Here is a 14758-nt window from a genome sequence, read left to right as displayed (position 1 = left end):
ATCAAACATGGAAAAACCAAGGTCCAGGGCGGGACTCAGTAAAACTGTAATGTGGAGTGGGAGACGGTGGAGGCATTTCAGGCAGAAAGTGCTGAAGCCCAGTGAGCTTAGTGAATACCAAAAAAGAAAAAAATGAAAACCTCAAAGAAATTTCAGACGGAATGAATTATGCATGAGATCTATGTTGTCCATCCTGAAATATATTCTCCCCCTGCCTCTCATTTCTCCTCAACCTCTGCCACTCCATCTCTTTCTCTCTATATATCTCGGCCTCTCCCTTCCAATATCGCTCCGTCTCCTTCACTTGCTCCCTGTCCTGTTATATCCTCGCCTCGCTGTGAGGGTGACGGAGTCATATCCGTCATGTCATCAGAGGGGAAATGTGAGAGAGCGGCTGGGGGAAACTGGGGGTAGCGATGGGATGATGTTACTGGCCATCCACGCCTCTGCACTGGCCCCGCCATGACACTCGCGAGCAGCCCGCTCTGCACCCGAGATTTATCTTCTTTATGGCGGGCTGTCAGTGCCCCCCCAACACCAGACACACAGCTCATCTTGGTGAGGTGTCACTAAAGACAACCTACTGTATCTGCTGGAGAATATCCCGGCTCAGCCACAGGGTGCAGCCTCGGATATACAGCGAAAAATCCTCACAGAGAAGACACAGAGAGTGAAGTGAAGGGCGTTCACAGGTTCTTCCGCTTCATCTTCTATTGCAAGAGAGGGAGGAAGTCTGAGCTAGCCAGCTAGCGGGCTCACATGATGGGCTCTGTTCCACCTCAGTGCTCGGCTTACGGCCCCCCCACCCCTCTCCTGCTAAGATCTATACTCTGAAAGCAAACACAAGGGTAATTCTAGGAGATGCTCCCAACCTCTCTCTGCATCCATGCCTGCCTCCAACAAACATTAGATTGAATTCCACACCGGGTGTATATTTCGGGCAGTGGCGTAGTGGGGTCGTATTGACTCTGCATCTGTGTATTTGCCCTCTCTCCCCCTTGCTGTTGGAATATATAAATAGATAACTGTGGGAAACAGAATATCTGATATTGCTGCAAACGGCTGATGCACATTGCTCGCTGCAGAAGAGGAGAGATTACTGAAGGGAAACGAGAAACACAGGGAGGGAGAGGAAGGAAGACATGAGAACAGTTTGGGTTCTGTTTATGATGAAGTGTAATGTGCTGATAAGGGTTCTGTTTGCTCTGGACAAACAGCTGATTAGTGTAAGGAGTGCAGCACCGGCTCTGTGGGACTGCCGGGCGACCGGTGGGGACACTAAATTTTGTGATGCAGATTAAATGATTTCCGATGCCAGGGCCACTCGAGCATGTAGCCCGCTGCGCCACCCCACCTCCTTCATCCCTCGCTCTTCCCCTGCAACACCCTTCTGAGCAGCCTGTGCTCAGCCATGTGCTCGCCTGCCTCTGCTTTGCACTACGGCTGCAGCCTTGATATTAAAAATAAGTGCGTGTGTGTGGAAAATCAACGACTCAGATCCCGGACCAAGTAATAAAACTTAAAGAGGTGAATTAAATGATTAATAGTCTGCCTTTCCTTGTCCTGTATTGTGGAGGAGCCATAAAGATTAGTTAACGTCCACTTGCTCCAGTCAAGCAGTGGTCATCTGCAGAAAACCGTGGTGTGGTACAGCAGGTAATTTTCTATAAAATCAGATAAGCGAGCAGCAGTGTTTATGTTGATGTTCTCAAGATGTGTGTGTGTGTGTGTGTGTGCATGTGTGAATGTTGACGCAGCTGGGCTCAAACATCCCAACACCAATCCCCTATACATTCAAGCATGGGCTACTCTGACAGTTCCTACCGGGGGGACTGCAATGAAATGAATGGCATCAATTGATTCTCCCTCAAGCATTGTAATCTCTTTACCTGCATTGCTGAGCTGCCCCTGCAGATTGAACAGGGGGGGAAATAAATAAGAGCTTTATTGCTTCAGAAATGAAGGCAAAGGGGAGGGGAGGGTGGAGGATGGGGGCCTTCAGGTGTCTATGATACACTGTGCTGAGAGATGAGTGGATAATTGGAGGTGTGCTGCGGGCGCCGACCTGTAGTGAACACATCGCAGTGTCCTTGCATGTCAATGAGGGCAGTCGCCACCGCCAGCCCCGCCAGCCCCTCCAGCCCCTCCAGCCCCTCCAGCCCCTCCAGCGGCCCTCGGCCCCGCAGGTGAACATGAGGAATAAGAGCTGTAATCACAGAGCATCCGAGTGATGGACTCAGAGAGCACTGCAAGGTAATCTAATGGCCCTCGTAGCTTACTGGTCGTGTTTTTTTTAGGGTGCAGCATAGCAAGTCATGATGAGATTTATTAAATTTCTATTCCAGGGGACACTTCATCTGGTCTTGCCGAGGGCTACAGGGTCAGGGGTGCCAGCAGTATGTGAAGGAAGGTCTTATTAAATTTACTCAGGCCCGTATAGCCATGCCAACACAAAACAAACAACAGGCTTTGATGGTTATGAATAGTGCTCAGAAAACCAATCGCACACATACAATCACTTAGTTTCATAATTCTACCGCTGGCTGGGTGTCGCTGTGTCTCTCGCTGACGAATGCCCGGGAGCGAGCCCTCAGAAAAATTCATCAACCCCCAGGGAAGTGAAACTGGTGAGTTCAAACGTTCAAGGATGCGATTAAGTCGTTTTTTCCCTCTCTGCCACAATGGGTGTGACACTTGGCTTGTGCCATGTTTCACCCGGAGACTTCAGCCACAAAGCCAGTCTCACCAGGAGCCATTCCATACAGTAAATAACCTCACCCCTGGTCGCGGTGGCTCGGGCGACAGTGTGGTGCCGCAAGTGTTCTCAGTAGGAACACAACAAGAACAGATTCCCACAACACTGACACACACAATTATCAAATTCTTATGTCTGTAAGAGTGTGATCATATTCCGTCAGTTGTGCTAGAAGTGCTAACTTAAATATGCTAACATAGTTTAGCATATTACATATCAAAGCATAGCAATCTGCTTACACACAGATTATCTGGACAAAAACTACCAGGGAAATAACTCTGTGTCTGAAATGTTTTTCAACGTACCATAGTCAAGAAAAAAGTACAGACAGCACATCATGTATACCACCATTATACATACTTTACAATTCTTTTATAAACCTTTTCTTAAACCACAAGTAACCATATTTGGAGGACACTTCATGCCCAGCTACACCTGCACCCATCTGACGGGGCTAGCTGTCAATCACACAGCTTCCTTGCCCTAATGCATGTCAAACTTTATTGAACATTATATTCTAAATGGAACAATATTTTACAAAGGACTAGAAATTACTGAGAACATATACTCCACATAAAAATGTTGTGAGCATTTGGATCATTTTCTCAGAGATTTCTACAGAAACTGACTTCTTTTTGCAACCGGTGGAGTCGCCCTCTGCTGGTCATGACTAGGGTTGCAAAGGGGCGGAAAATTTCCGGAAAATTTCCATGGGAAGTTAAGCTCTGGAATTTTGGAAATGTTAGCTTATAACAGATGACTTAAATGTAGTTGAAAACAAGACTAGGCAAGCCTAGCTCAGCTGGAACCTGGATGCAGCTAGTTGGGAACATTGTCTGCCAGAAACGTAAACCTATGACTTTCTGTTGTTGTTGAACGTCTTTGTCATTACCTAGCATATTGATTACTTGTTACACTGAAGCCATGTTCATTTTAATACCAAGTTTATTGGTATTAAAATGAACATGGCAAGGATGTAGCTAGCTATTGTAAACCAAATTGACAGGATTAATGGATTGTTTTATTTTTCTCTCAACCCGACATGATCAAATGCGTTAAATGAAAGTCCGAAGTCCTCTTGTCCGAGAAAGCAGGCTGTATCCATTATTGATTGACAATGCAAACAGGTGACTGTATTTATAGTCCACAGGAACAAAATTGTCTTGCTGGCAAGTGGCTAACGTTAGCAATTCTAGATCTTGCAGCATGATCTTGGTTAAAACAACCAAGATCATGGTTGATCATGGTCGATGATGTCATCAGCATCGCTTTCTCCTCCGCTGAGCCACAGGAGACATGTTTTGCATTTTGCATTTTACTTTTTACTTTATTTTTTTATATATCTTTTATATCTTTTTATTTTATATTTGTTTTTTTCACGTGTGTAGTACTTATTGTGTTTTTATGTTTTATGTTCCTCTATATACCAAGGCAAATTCCAGGTAGGTGTAAACCTACTTGGCAATAAATACTTCTGATTCTGATTTAACACCTGTGAACTACTTCCCATTAAATGACGTTTATGTGTAAAACTACTTCCCCTTTGCACTTTACATCCATTTCCTCTTAAGTAAAAATATATTCAGAAACCACCAATACTCATCTCCAACATATTGTCACATAGAAGAAACTGCTGAGGTCAGATTTTCATATTTAAGTCCATTGTTCCTGCAGGTTTTGATAAGTTTTCACTGACCGGGTTCTATCCTGAGATCCACATAGAGACGGTAGAGTTCTACTCACAAATGGATTAAGTCAAAATGTCATTTTTAAAATTTGTATTAGAAATGTTTGCATGCATGTCTGCTTATGACAAAGCAAAATGTTTATATTTATGTCTGTATATGACAAGGTAAATACAGTTAGTATAAATTACCCCAAAGTTTCCAGTTTATTCCCATTAATTCCCGTATATTCCCGTTAATTCCCATGGAAAGTTTCCAACTTTGAATATTCCCGGAATTTTCAATTCCACATTGGTCGATGTGGAAGAGTCGATGTGTACCGGTGGGTTCACTTTTATCAACAGTCTATGGTTTGGTCATCGTGATAGTGTGTAGGTTGGAGTATATGCAATTTCGTAGTTTACGATTCCCCAGTATGTTACGGGGAAGAAAAGGCACCGGGCTGTCATGGCCGAGTGATCCACAGACTGCTCGGCGAGATGGAGATGGTGGAACAAGACACGCATTCGGCGGCCCCGCCAGCGGACTGCTGCTGTGTGTGACGGATGCGTGCTCGAGTGTCGTGCTCTGCCTGTCCATCTTCACGTGTCTCACACTGAGAGACAGCTCATGCATTTTTATCACCAGGCCTGACCTCATCTCTCAAGACACTGGTGAGACACTCTGCTCAGGTGCAACTGTCACGCTAACGCTCGACAATGACAAATAAGAAGGTTTGTTACTGAGTGAAAACACATGGAAGAAAAACAAGCAGGAATGTGGTGGTAAATTGACTGATAATGAATTGAAGTGGGTATTTCTGTGAATTAACACAGCACATTAAGCTCATGTGCATTAATGTCTCCTTACTCTCTCCTCCTGAAACATAAATGCTTGATGCCACCAGAGTGCATGCATGATCGCCTGCATAGGTTTTAATGCTTCTGTGTATGCTTTCAATACGTGTGCGGTCTTACGCTCATGATTATGTATAATTACTGTGGTTGCATGAATGTATGTGAGTAAATCAACCTTGACATTCCCCCTTTCTCTTTCTGAAGGTTGTTGCGAAACAGGCGACCAGAGGGCAAAGTGAGGGCGACGAGATACAGAGTAATTATGTGATGCTTCCCCAAACACGTTTCAGTGCAGCATGCAACATGAAAACGCTGTTAAAGGCGAACCAGTGAGTTTAAGGACTCACAGACTCGTGATCTGCTCCTTCCTGACTTCCTGTATTGGCGTGCGCTTTAAATAATCAAGTTTTGTTGAGATAAGAATTCTCTTCACATTCACACTGTAACTGACTAATCTGTCCTACACCGAGGCACTTTGCATTTTAACTGCTGGCTGGGTGTTTGCTGCTGAGGAATAAGGATTGGTTCACTATCATCTTATCATCAGCGGTTGCATAAGAGTAATTCTTTGCTGTTGGCCTGGAATTCTCCGTCGTCTGTTTGGGAAACAAGAGGCGGTGAGAGAATAGAGAGAGGATTATCTCTGTATCGGGGCCCAGGAGGGTGAGCGCAGGTGTGTATTCTGTAAGTACAGGTGTGTGGGACAGGTGAAGTCCCTCATCGCTTGCAGTCAGCAGGCTCAATTCATCATTTCACTCCTCCCCCCCCACCCCTAACTCCACACATTCTCCCACTATACTGCCATCGCAGGTGCACAACCGCCCCTCAGTGTTTGAATTCCACCCTCATGCACACCGACAACTGACACAGAGATAACATGTGTGTGTATGTGAGGAGGAGGAGGAGGATGGGGCTAAAGAAGTTTGGAAATATAAATCATGCAGGAGTAAATATATATATGCAATATAGCTGTTAGCATTAAACCGCCATATTTTCCTGTTTGTTCTCTAATCCTCCTTTGTCTTTGTTTCTCTGGGCAGAAACATCGAGGCATTAGGCCTTTTTTCTGTAAATGTCAGGGGTATGCTTGGCTGATGCTTAATAAAGCGGAGGTAAAACAGGGAGAAGTGGTTTATTGCCTCCGCTGCATTCTGCTGGTCTCACAGCAAAAATCAGCCACGTGCATTTTCTCCATCTCTCTTCCACTTCTGCGCTATGAAAAAAAAAAGAGTAAGGGCGTTGACCAGCGTGACCGAAGAACTTAAAACAGCTGTGAATCTTTTTTTTTTTACTGATCACAGAGCAGTGTTTCACAGTCGATCCTGAACGTGTGGGATTGATGGCCGCTGAAACACGAGCCGCAGAGTAACCAGAGTTGGCTGTTAAAGTCTCACAGGAGTTGACAGGCCCATGTCATTGGTCAAGTAACACTTATCACACTCACACAAAGACCTGTAAACTGATTTTCCTACTTCTTTCTTCCATGTTCATTCACTTCCTCTAACAATCACCCCCTTGAGTGTTATTGTCTTTACTCTCCACTCAATGCTTGACGTTAATCGGAGAATAAACAGCGGTGCCCTTCGATGTAGAGGGAAGTGGCTTCGATGACAGTGATGTTACCGTGGGAGACAGTAGAGAAGAGCTTCCTGTAGATCTCAGATGAAGGTTCATCATTAGAGCGAGCCCATTCCAGCAAATGAACCGCAATTACAATAACGCAGCCTAAACGCAGCCAAGTCGAGCAGAACAATCACATTTGTGGACGAGACATCGGAATGGCTCTCACACAATGACTTGAGCCTGCCTCATCATTCACTGAGACTATTTTAATCTGGCTTTACTTCGCATTATAGGGCAGTACATCAAACCACTCACATTCAATCATGACCATCAACGGAGCTGTTAGTCTCCAGGGAGCGTCGGTAATAAAGCCTAATGCTTAAGTTTCTTTTAAAAGATTGTGTTGTTCAACAACTTGTCTCTCAATTCGTATATTTGATTACACTTGTAATGCGTCTTCAGACACTTTCTGACTTTCAGTTTCTTTAGACTCAGCCTTGGTGAAACCACATCCCTGCTGGCTGAGGGAAATAGAGAGAGGGAGATGCACTTTCTAAGGCATCAGACAACCAGAGTGGTCGTCGCCACGGCCTTTCAGACAGATTAGACAGTCCCGAAAGTCGGGAGCATGTTTCAGCACCTCTCGGTGTGTCACCCGGGATGGGCGTGATGTCACCAGGTCCTACATCAGACACAAGCTTGCAGGAGATCTCAGAATAGCACAGGGTCAGGAGTGCACGGTCCCTATGCAAAGCATCTTCTAATCCAGCTTCAAAAGCAGCACAGCGGAGTTTTAAGAGATAACCAGGCAGCTGCTGACCGTTGTATTCCTGGAAATATCTCCTCCTGCAATCAGTCTGATTCCTAAAAGAGTGTGCTACCCTGTTTTCTTTGGTCTCAACATCCCTCCCCTCTCTCGCTCTCTCTGTTGCTCTCCCAGCCCTGGCAACACCCAACACACTTTCTCATCCTCTATTCTGTCTTCATCTTACCTTTTCTCTCCGCGCCTTACACACTAGCAGTATTAATCACAGCACCCTAAACAGTGACTGACGCCATTCACAAGGTTGGGCTTTGTCGGTTACGCTGCCCAGTGAATACAACTCCAGACCTTTTTGTCTGCCTAAGTGGACTCTTAGAGTAAGCCCCTCCCTCTCTAAGGACCCTCAGATTACCTCTGAAAAGGGCTGGGTGATGGGTAAGTTTGTGCTGGGATGGAGCGGGGGAGGAAGCAAGGAAACGGTCAGGGGGGGAGGAGGGTGACAGGCAAATTATTGGGAGGATCCAAAGCTCCCGGGGAGATGTGCACCCTCTCCCTCTGGGCAGCCAGCAATGCCATCAGCCACTGCCTAGCAACCAGTGGGTTTGGCTGAGCACAGTGAAAGACGGCAGAAATTGCAAAAGAAAGAGTATAAAAAGAGAAACAGCCAAACCCCAGCACACAGAGGACTGGATTTGCTAACTACAGAAGCTACGAGGATTGAACTAAAAAGCCTCAAGAGCAAAAGTCGCAGCTGTGAAGGACAAAAGCGGGAGTTGACAGGTGAAAGAAAAGAAAAATGGGGCCTTGCAGGCTCTTGCATTCAGTGTGAAGAAAACCTGGGCTTTACGTACTGCTAACTTGTACAAACAGCACAAAGCAAACTACAGTGTGACTCATCACTCACGACCTTGAGCAGATACAATGCCCCAGGATGTGAGAGGTCAGGAGTATTGTGATCCTTTTTTTTTCATTACAGGGTTCTCATTGTTTGTGGAGGTTTGTGTGTGTCAGAGAGTACGAAGGTGTGTCCAGCTCAAAAGCGCATTTTTAAAAAGGTGCTACGTCTTCACCCCTCCCATCATTCCACTAGTCACAGGTTGGACCAATCCCAGTGACGATTTCTGTCCCAGAAGCCCCCCACCCACCCACCCAGCCACCCATTTCGATGATTAATGTAAGTCATCAGATTAACTCTGCAGTTGACGTGCTTTTATTTCCTGTTAAACCACTTCTCTTGTAGGCCGTCCATTCCCAAAAAAGCCCTGTAAAATTATTATTCTTTTATATATTTTTTTAAAATGCTGACTTTGCAGTCAGGGGCCGAGTGGACAAAAGGAGCCGAAGCTTTTGGCTGCAGCAATCACCAGAGATCACCATTATTAAAGTTTAATCAAACAAATGGGAATAATTGATTGGGGCATTGTCCCAGTTTGGGTTTAAGCCAGCTTACACCACCGTGCACAACTGCAGCAGTGAAATCCTAAAAGCCAAATGACCACAGCAGTGCAGAGATAGACAGTGTGGAATCACAACACCTACAAGCCAGTGAAGCTCCTCGTGTCCACAGATCTGAACAAAACTACTTTCTCCTGTGTTAGAGCACTTTGTCTGACATTTGTGTTTTTCCTGGAAACACAAACATGCGTGGGATTTGTTTGTCGTTATTAAAAAAAGAAATCCTGAAACAAAACACTGCCTCCACCTCTAGAGAGAGAACCTGTAGCCAGTGCAACAGCACCTGACAATCTACTCAGAGATCTGTGCTTCACACAGAATTAGAGAATCTCACTCTCAGAGGAACATTACTAAACAAATCTCGAACTGATTAATTTTGTCGTAACACACATCATATACTATCCTACAACATATATATTTTTAAATGTTAAATACTCAGAAAACAGGAGTTGTGCTGCTTCTTCTATCTGTTGCATATGAAGATAAAACAAATCTCTCTCCTCAATTTTAACCTCTTGACAGACACTTCCAAAAGACAATTGCTGCAGTGGATGGAAGAGCTGAATTCAACTACTTGTTCACATATGACTTTAATTTAAATTTAAAAACAGGAGACACCAACTCCTGAGATGGTGCAACATGGATTTAAATCACACCTTTACAAGGTTATTAACAGAATCCCCTGATTGCAGCTAATAATCCTTTAATCATCAAAGCCCAGTGAATTGATGAAATATATATATATTCTTCCCTCCAACAACATAAACGCACATTACGCACAGATGAACACTGCTGAGGTGGACGAGTGGCGTTCAAATGGGTGTGTTTGAAGTCTGTGCCAAACAGAAACTAATCATTTGAAGACAAGTAGGAAGTTTTTTTACTCAACAAATCGTTTTCAAACTTACCATCAGCTTGAAAATACAGTAATCCACCAACAAGGATGAACGCTAGCGGACCCATACTAGCATATTAAACATCCACGGCGGGCGCGCAAATCCTCCAATCTCACCGCACAACAAAAATAATATGTCCAAAAAAAAAATAATGACAGCCGAGTGGGCTCCGTGTTTCTGTGGCGTGAACACGCAGAGGTTTACTCACTGACAGCAGCCAGTTTAAATGTCCAAAAGCAGAGAGGATCCATTGAACCGCAGGTCACCCGGAGCTGCGCGGGGTGTGAATATCCAGCAAACCCTTCCAACCAAACTCTCCGTGTTTGCGTAAAATTATCCGCGTGTGTCCGGTGGGTTCATCCGCAAGCTGCGCCGGTTCCCCGGCAGGATGAAGCCCACACAGGGAGTCGGGGGGAGGAATTGAAGTCCACGCTGGAAAAGAAACGCAGCTACAGGCTATGCACTTCTCCGCATGCCCTCGGTTCCTTGAGACGCGTCTTTGGCACCTTTCAAAAATAAAAAGCCACAATCTTCTCCCCAGTTCAACACATGGTCACAACCAGCCTCCAACTCCTGCGCTCTCCCCCAAAAAGTTGCTTTATTACGCAGGGACCCAGCTCCCAGAAGACCCATGTGCTTGGGAATACAGACGTGTAAGTGTGCAGTCACGCCACAAGTCACTTCAACATCCTTCTCCTCTCTTTCTGTCTGTTTGGTTTTTGGAACAGCGCTGCCGCTAGGAGCGCACTGCCTCTGCGCACCCGGCACAGCTCGCAGACCAAAACGCACTGAGGATCCACACTGGAGCTCCACGCACGGGCGATCCACACACACGCACGCACGCACGCACACACACACACACACACACACACACAACGCGGACGGATGCGGGGAGATGGAAGCGACCGGAGGGGAGAGAGAGAGAGACTGAAGGGAAAGGAAGTCAAGGAGAGTCTGGAGCTGAGTCCAACTAAGTCATAAAAAAAATGAAGCTGCACGGTTTGTTTCTGCAGGAAAAAGTGATAAACACTGACGCAGTGGAGCTGGATGATAAAATCCACACCGAGTGTTTATTACTCACATTTAGCTTTTTTACTTTATAGCCTCACATAAATCTGTGCAGGACATCAATTCGTTATTTATCACACAACGTGAGCAATATACTGGAAATTAAATCAGAAAATATCCATTTGGCAAAATAAAAAGAGCCAACAGGTATCAGAGCACAGGATAATATTTTAAAGGTAAAGGCAATAATTTGGAAAAAAGCTCAAGTGCACATAGTGTGATTATAAATGTAATTTCCAATGATCGATAGACCCCATATCTGGCATATGAAAGATGCACAGAGGGGAAATGCTAAATAGTAGAAAAGAAGAGTAAATATGATCTCAGTCAAAAATCAATGAATGAGTGACCGAGGCCCTGCACCAACATGAGGCGTCTTCTCTGCATTACAAGTGTCTTCATCTGGGAAAAAGTGCAGAAACACACAGGAAACAGAATGTGAAGAATCTAATATTTAATATAATGAGACACAGAAGGCAGGAGCCGGTCTATGTAGATGTGCAGAGATAGAGGTGGATGTGTGGATGTGTATGTGGTCTGCGCCACTGCCCAGCTGCAGTCCTGTTCATATCCACCCACCAGTTTATAATAGGGTGAGCTATGAGCTGTGAGCTCCCCCTACTGGTGACAGCCATAGAAATCCGTGCCCCAAGGCTCTCTAATACTCATTTCAAGAGGTGTAATAAGAGGAGACAGCAACAGCAACATTTAAAAAAAAAAAAAAAAGGAGCTATCACATAATTGTGCCATCACTTTAATTTGTTTGTTGTATTCAGCAGGAGAATTAGACACATTTGATCAATACCACAGAGGGAGAGCTCTTTCAACACATTGTAATAGACAACAAAACGTAATCACTATTATATGTAGTAAGGAAAACTTACTGTATCACTTCAAGCTGCTGATAATAATCATTTTGACAAGGAGCTTTTAAACAACTAATCTAATCCACCGTCTTATTCCCCCACAGAGTATAGTGGTTTACTGTGACCTTACATTAAGCAAATACTGCAGCCGTACACGACATTAAATGCACATCTGTATATACAAGCACACTAGATAAAAATGACGTAAGGTTTTAATTTCACCAGTTACTCCCTTTGTTTTTCCACCTTAACAGACACAACACCAGCGGGAAGACAAACTCGAAGGTTCAGATTTTCCCATTTTATGATTTACATCAAAGTCACCCGAAAGAACAAAGCCTCCAAATCTTGCAGTAGAAGCCCTGAAGGTGTCTGTGGAAACCATACTCTCCCAATAAAACATACAGGGGCCAACACCATGACAGAACGGCTTTGGCAAAGGAAACCACTTCTATTGCCGTTAATAATAGCTTTGACTGCTCATGGTTTGTTTGTCGAGCTGCGTGTTGGAGCCTGCCCTATAAAGGCCTTACTGGGAACTGTGACATGTTGCAAGTTTGCAAGGCTCGCTCCCACTGCAGGCGGGCGGGCGGGCGGCCCTGTCAGCCAGCCAGACACAGTGATTTGTCTTCATATCCCGATACGTTTGTGAGCTGCATGCAAATGCTGTCTTCTCTGGGCCTCCGTAGTGTCCTAGATTCAACCAGATGTGCGTAACCACATGCACACAAACACAAACGCACACGCACACGCAGACAGAGCCAAGGCAGAAATTTATTGTGTCATCAGTGCTGCTGACGGTTTGAGGGAAATAAAATAGTGGGGAGAAAAAAAAGAGAATTGGAGAAAGGTCATTTACTAAGAAGAAAAGCCCACTTCGAACATAAACAACCGAGTGTATGGCTTCATTGATGGAAACGTAAGTAGAGTGTAATTCTCCTTCAAGCCCAGCCTTTTATTCACCACTTCCAATCCCTGTATCTGTAGCAGAGGCAGTGACATTCTAAATATTAGCTGAAAGTGGATTTATTTTAATTAAACTGGAGGCTGCATTTACTCAGGGCAAGGCACGCCACATAAAAAAGGAGATGGCGGGGCTAAGCCAGGGACACTATAATATGAGATTATGCTTCGTTCCACCGTTGGGAGAATGTCACAGATCTCTTATTAGGGTGACATTCATAATATTACAGACAAACAGGGTTTTCTGGGTTGATTACTTCTTTCATTACGACAACAGACAGCGTGCAAGATGAGGCGTAACCACACGCGACTGAGTGTGACGTCATTGAGGGTAAAGCAAAACACGAGCAGTGGTTTGGAAACGACAGCTTCAACAACATGAAACCAAATATAATAAAACACTAAGAAGAAAAACTGTCTCATGCGCAATTGTTATTTGGTTTCCATTCCTGCAAAGACTGGTTTAAATTTACCAATAGATGTTGTAAGGGATCATTTATTTTGTCCCAAACCAATCATGCCACAATTACTGTCACATATCTGTGCAATTATGTGTCTTTAATTGGATCAAAACTAATAATCAATCAGATGATTCCCCCAATATTGTTCTCAGAACATCTGCTCATTGACGAATCCTGGGCGGGGCCATTCATTATGGAGGGTTGTTGGGCTGGACCCCCCCCATCCATCCTCATCCACTTCTCAAGTGACACCGCAGCAATCGGTCAAGTTGATTCCCAAAGTCCACTGACTTCGTATAAAAAACAGCAGCTTATGATTCAATGAAAGACAGAAATCACATTATATGAAGCGCTGCAGCCTTTAATTACTGCGTCCTCTAATTTTCCCTGTGAAAGATTAAGAATCTGGTGGTTGAATTCAAAGTGAAGCGATGTGAACATAAAGTGCTGCAGTGTTGTTGTTTTTATGTAGATAAAAGCACAGCTGAGGATCAATAGGGGGTCCCCGAGTGGAGAGGGTGATATCTACGCCACAATCAGGAGCGTGCACAACAGCAGCAGCGCTCTATGGGGGTTTTGGAGACTCCACACATTCCAGCACAAAACATTTTCTGCATTTTAATTGCGCGCAACTCAGGTGCAACTCAAATGCAAACAATGAATCAGGGGGAAAGACAGAGACAAAATGTGTAGTTTCAGCGAAGCCGTTTCTTCTCCGAGTCTCTGGGAGGGAGAGGAAAGTGTTTTTAATTGTGTGCCGGGTCAGAGGTTCAGGTAGCAACATCACTCACGATCAGATCAGAGTGGTATTTGGGGAGCTCTTAGCTGGATATCTTTCATGGCTGCGTATCCCCTTACTGGGTTTGGGTCTCTGCGTGGGGATGATTAGGAGCTGGAGGTGGTGGGGGGCGCCGGTGTGCGGATAGAGGGGGGGGTTGATATGTGGAGGGGTGATTAATGTAGATGTCAGTAGGCGGCCCGGCCTCCTCTGCTCCCTCCCCAGCATCCGTAATGACACCTGGGGAAGGCAGAATGGGTCTACCTGCAGCCCAGACTCCCTCAGCAGGGCATGATTCTTCCCCATGATCCTCCTCTGTCAGCAGTCCTGTCACTGGGCCGGGATCAGACCCTTATTAATGGGCCTCCATGTCAAACATAGATATTAAGCTGTGCTCTGCTCTGCACTGTCCTCGGCAATAACACCCACATAGGAACACGCCGTACAATACAGTGACAGACACAGGCACACACACACACACACACACACACACACACACACACACACACACACACACACACCCATAAACACATCCCTACATGTGCGTTAGCATCCGCTGAAATATCACTTTCTTATTTAGCAAGTTTTTCCGATTCCGCTCCGGCGTGACAGCGACTCTATAGATCTATTAGACGTCTCTATTCCTCTCCTCTCTTTCGACTCTTTAAT

At 45.0% G+C, this 14758-nt stretch overlaps 1 protein-coding gene across 9 annotated transcripts in view; it reads right to left on the bottom strand.

Annotated features, from left to right (window-relative positions):
- The window catches only part of robo2 (roundabout, axon guidance receptor, homolog 2 (Drosophila)), a 258887-nt gene that overhangs the window by 147101 nt on the left and 97028 nt on the right, over positions 1 to 14758 (bottom strand). Inside the window, exon 1 of one of the 9 annotated variants that reach the window (XM_034605257.1) lies at positions 9966 to 10727. The exons of the other annotated variants lie outside the window; for them this stretch is intronic. Within the exon in view, the coding sequence (XP_034461148.1) occupies positions 9966 to 10020 (55 nt within the window). The 5' untranslated portion in view covers positions 10021 to 10727. Of the gene's footprint in view, positions 1 to 9965; positions 10728 to 14758 lie in introns of those variants that run through there. 9 annotated transcript variants of the gene reach the window in all.

The sequence above is a fragment of the Hippoglossus hippoglossus genome, chromosome 13 (genome assembly GCF_009819705.1).
Source record: "Hippoglossus hippoglossus isolate fHipHip1 chromosome 13, fHipHip1.pri, whole genome shotgun sequence".
Lineage (NCBI taxonomy): Eukaryota > Metazoa > Chordata > Actinopteri > Pleuronectiformes > Pleuronectidae > Hippoglossus > Hippoglossus hippoglossus.
This window is presented reverse-complemented; position numbering and strand designations above follow the sequence as displayed.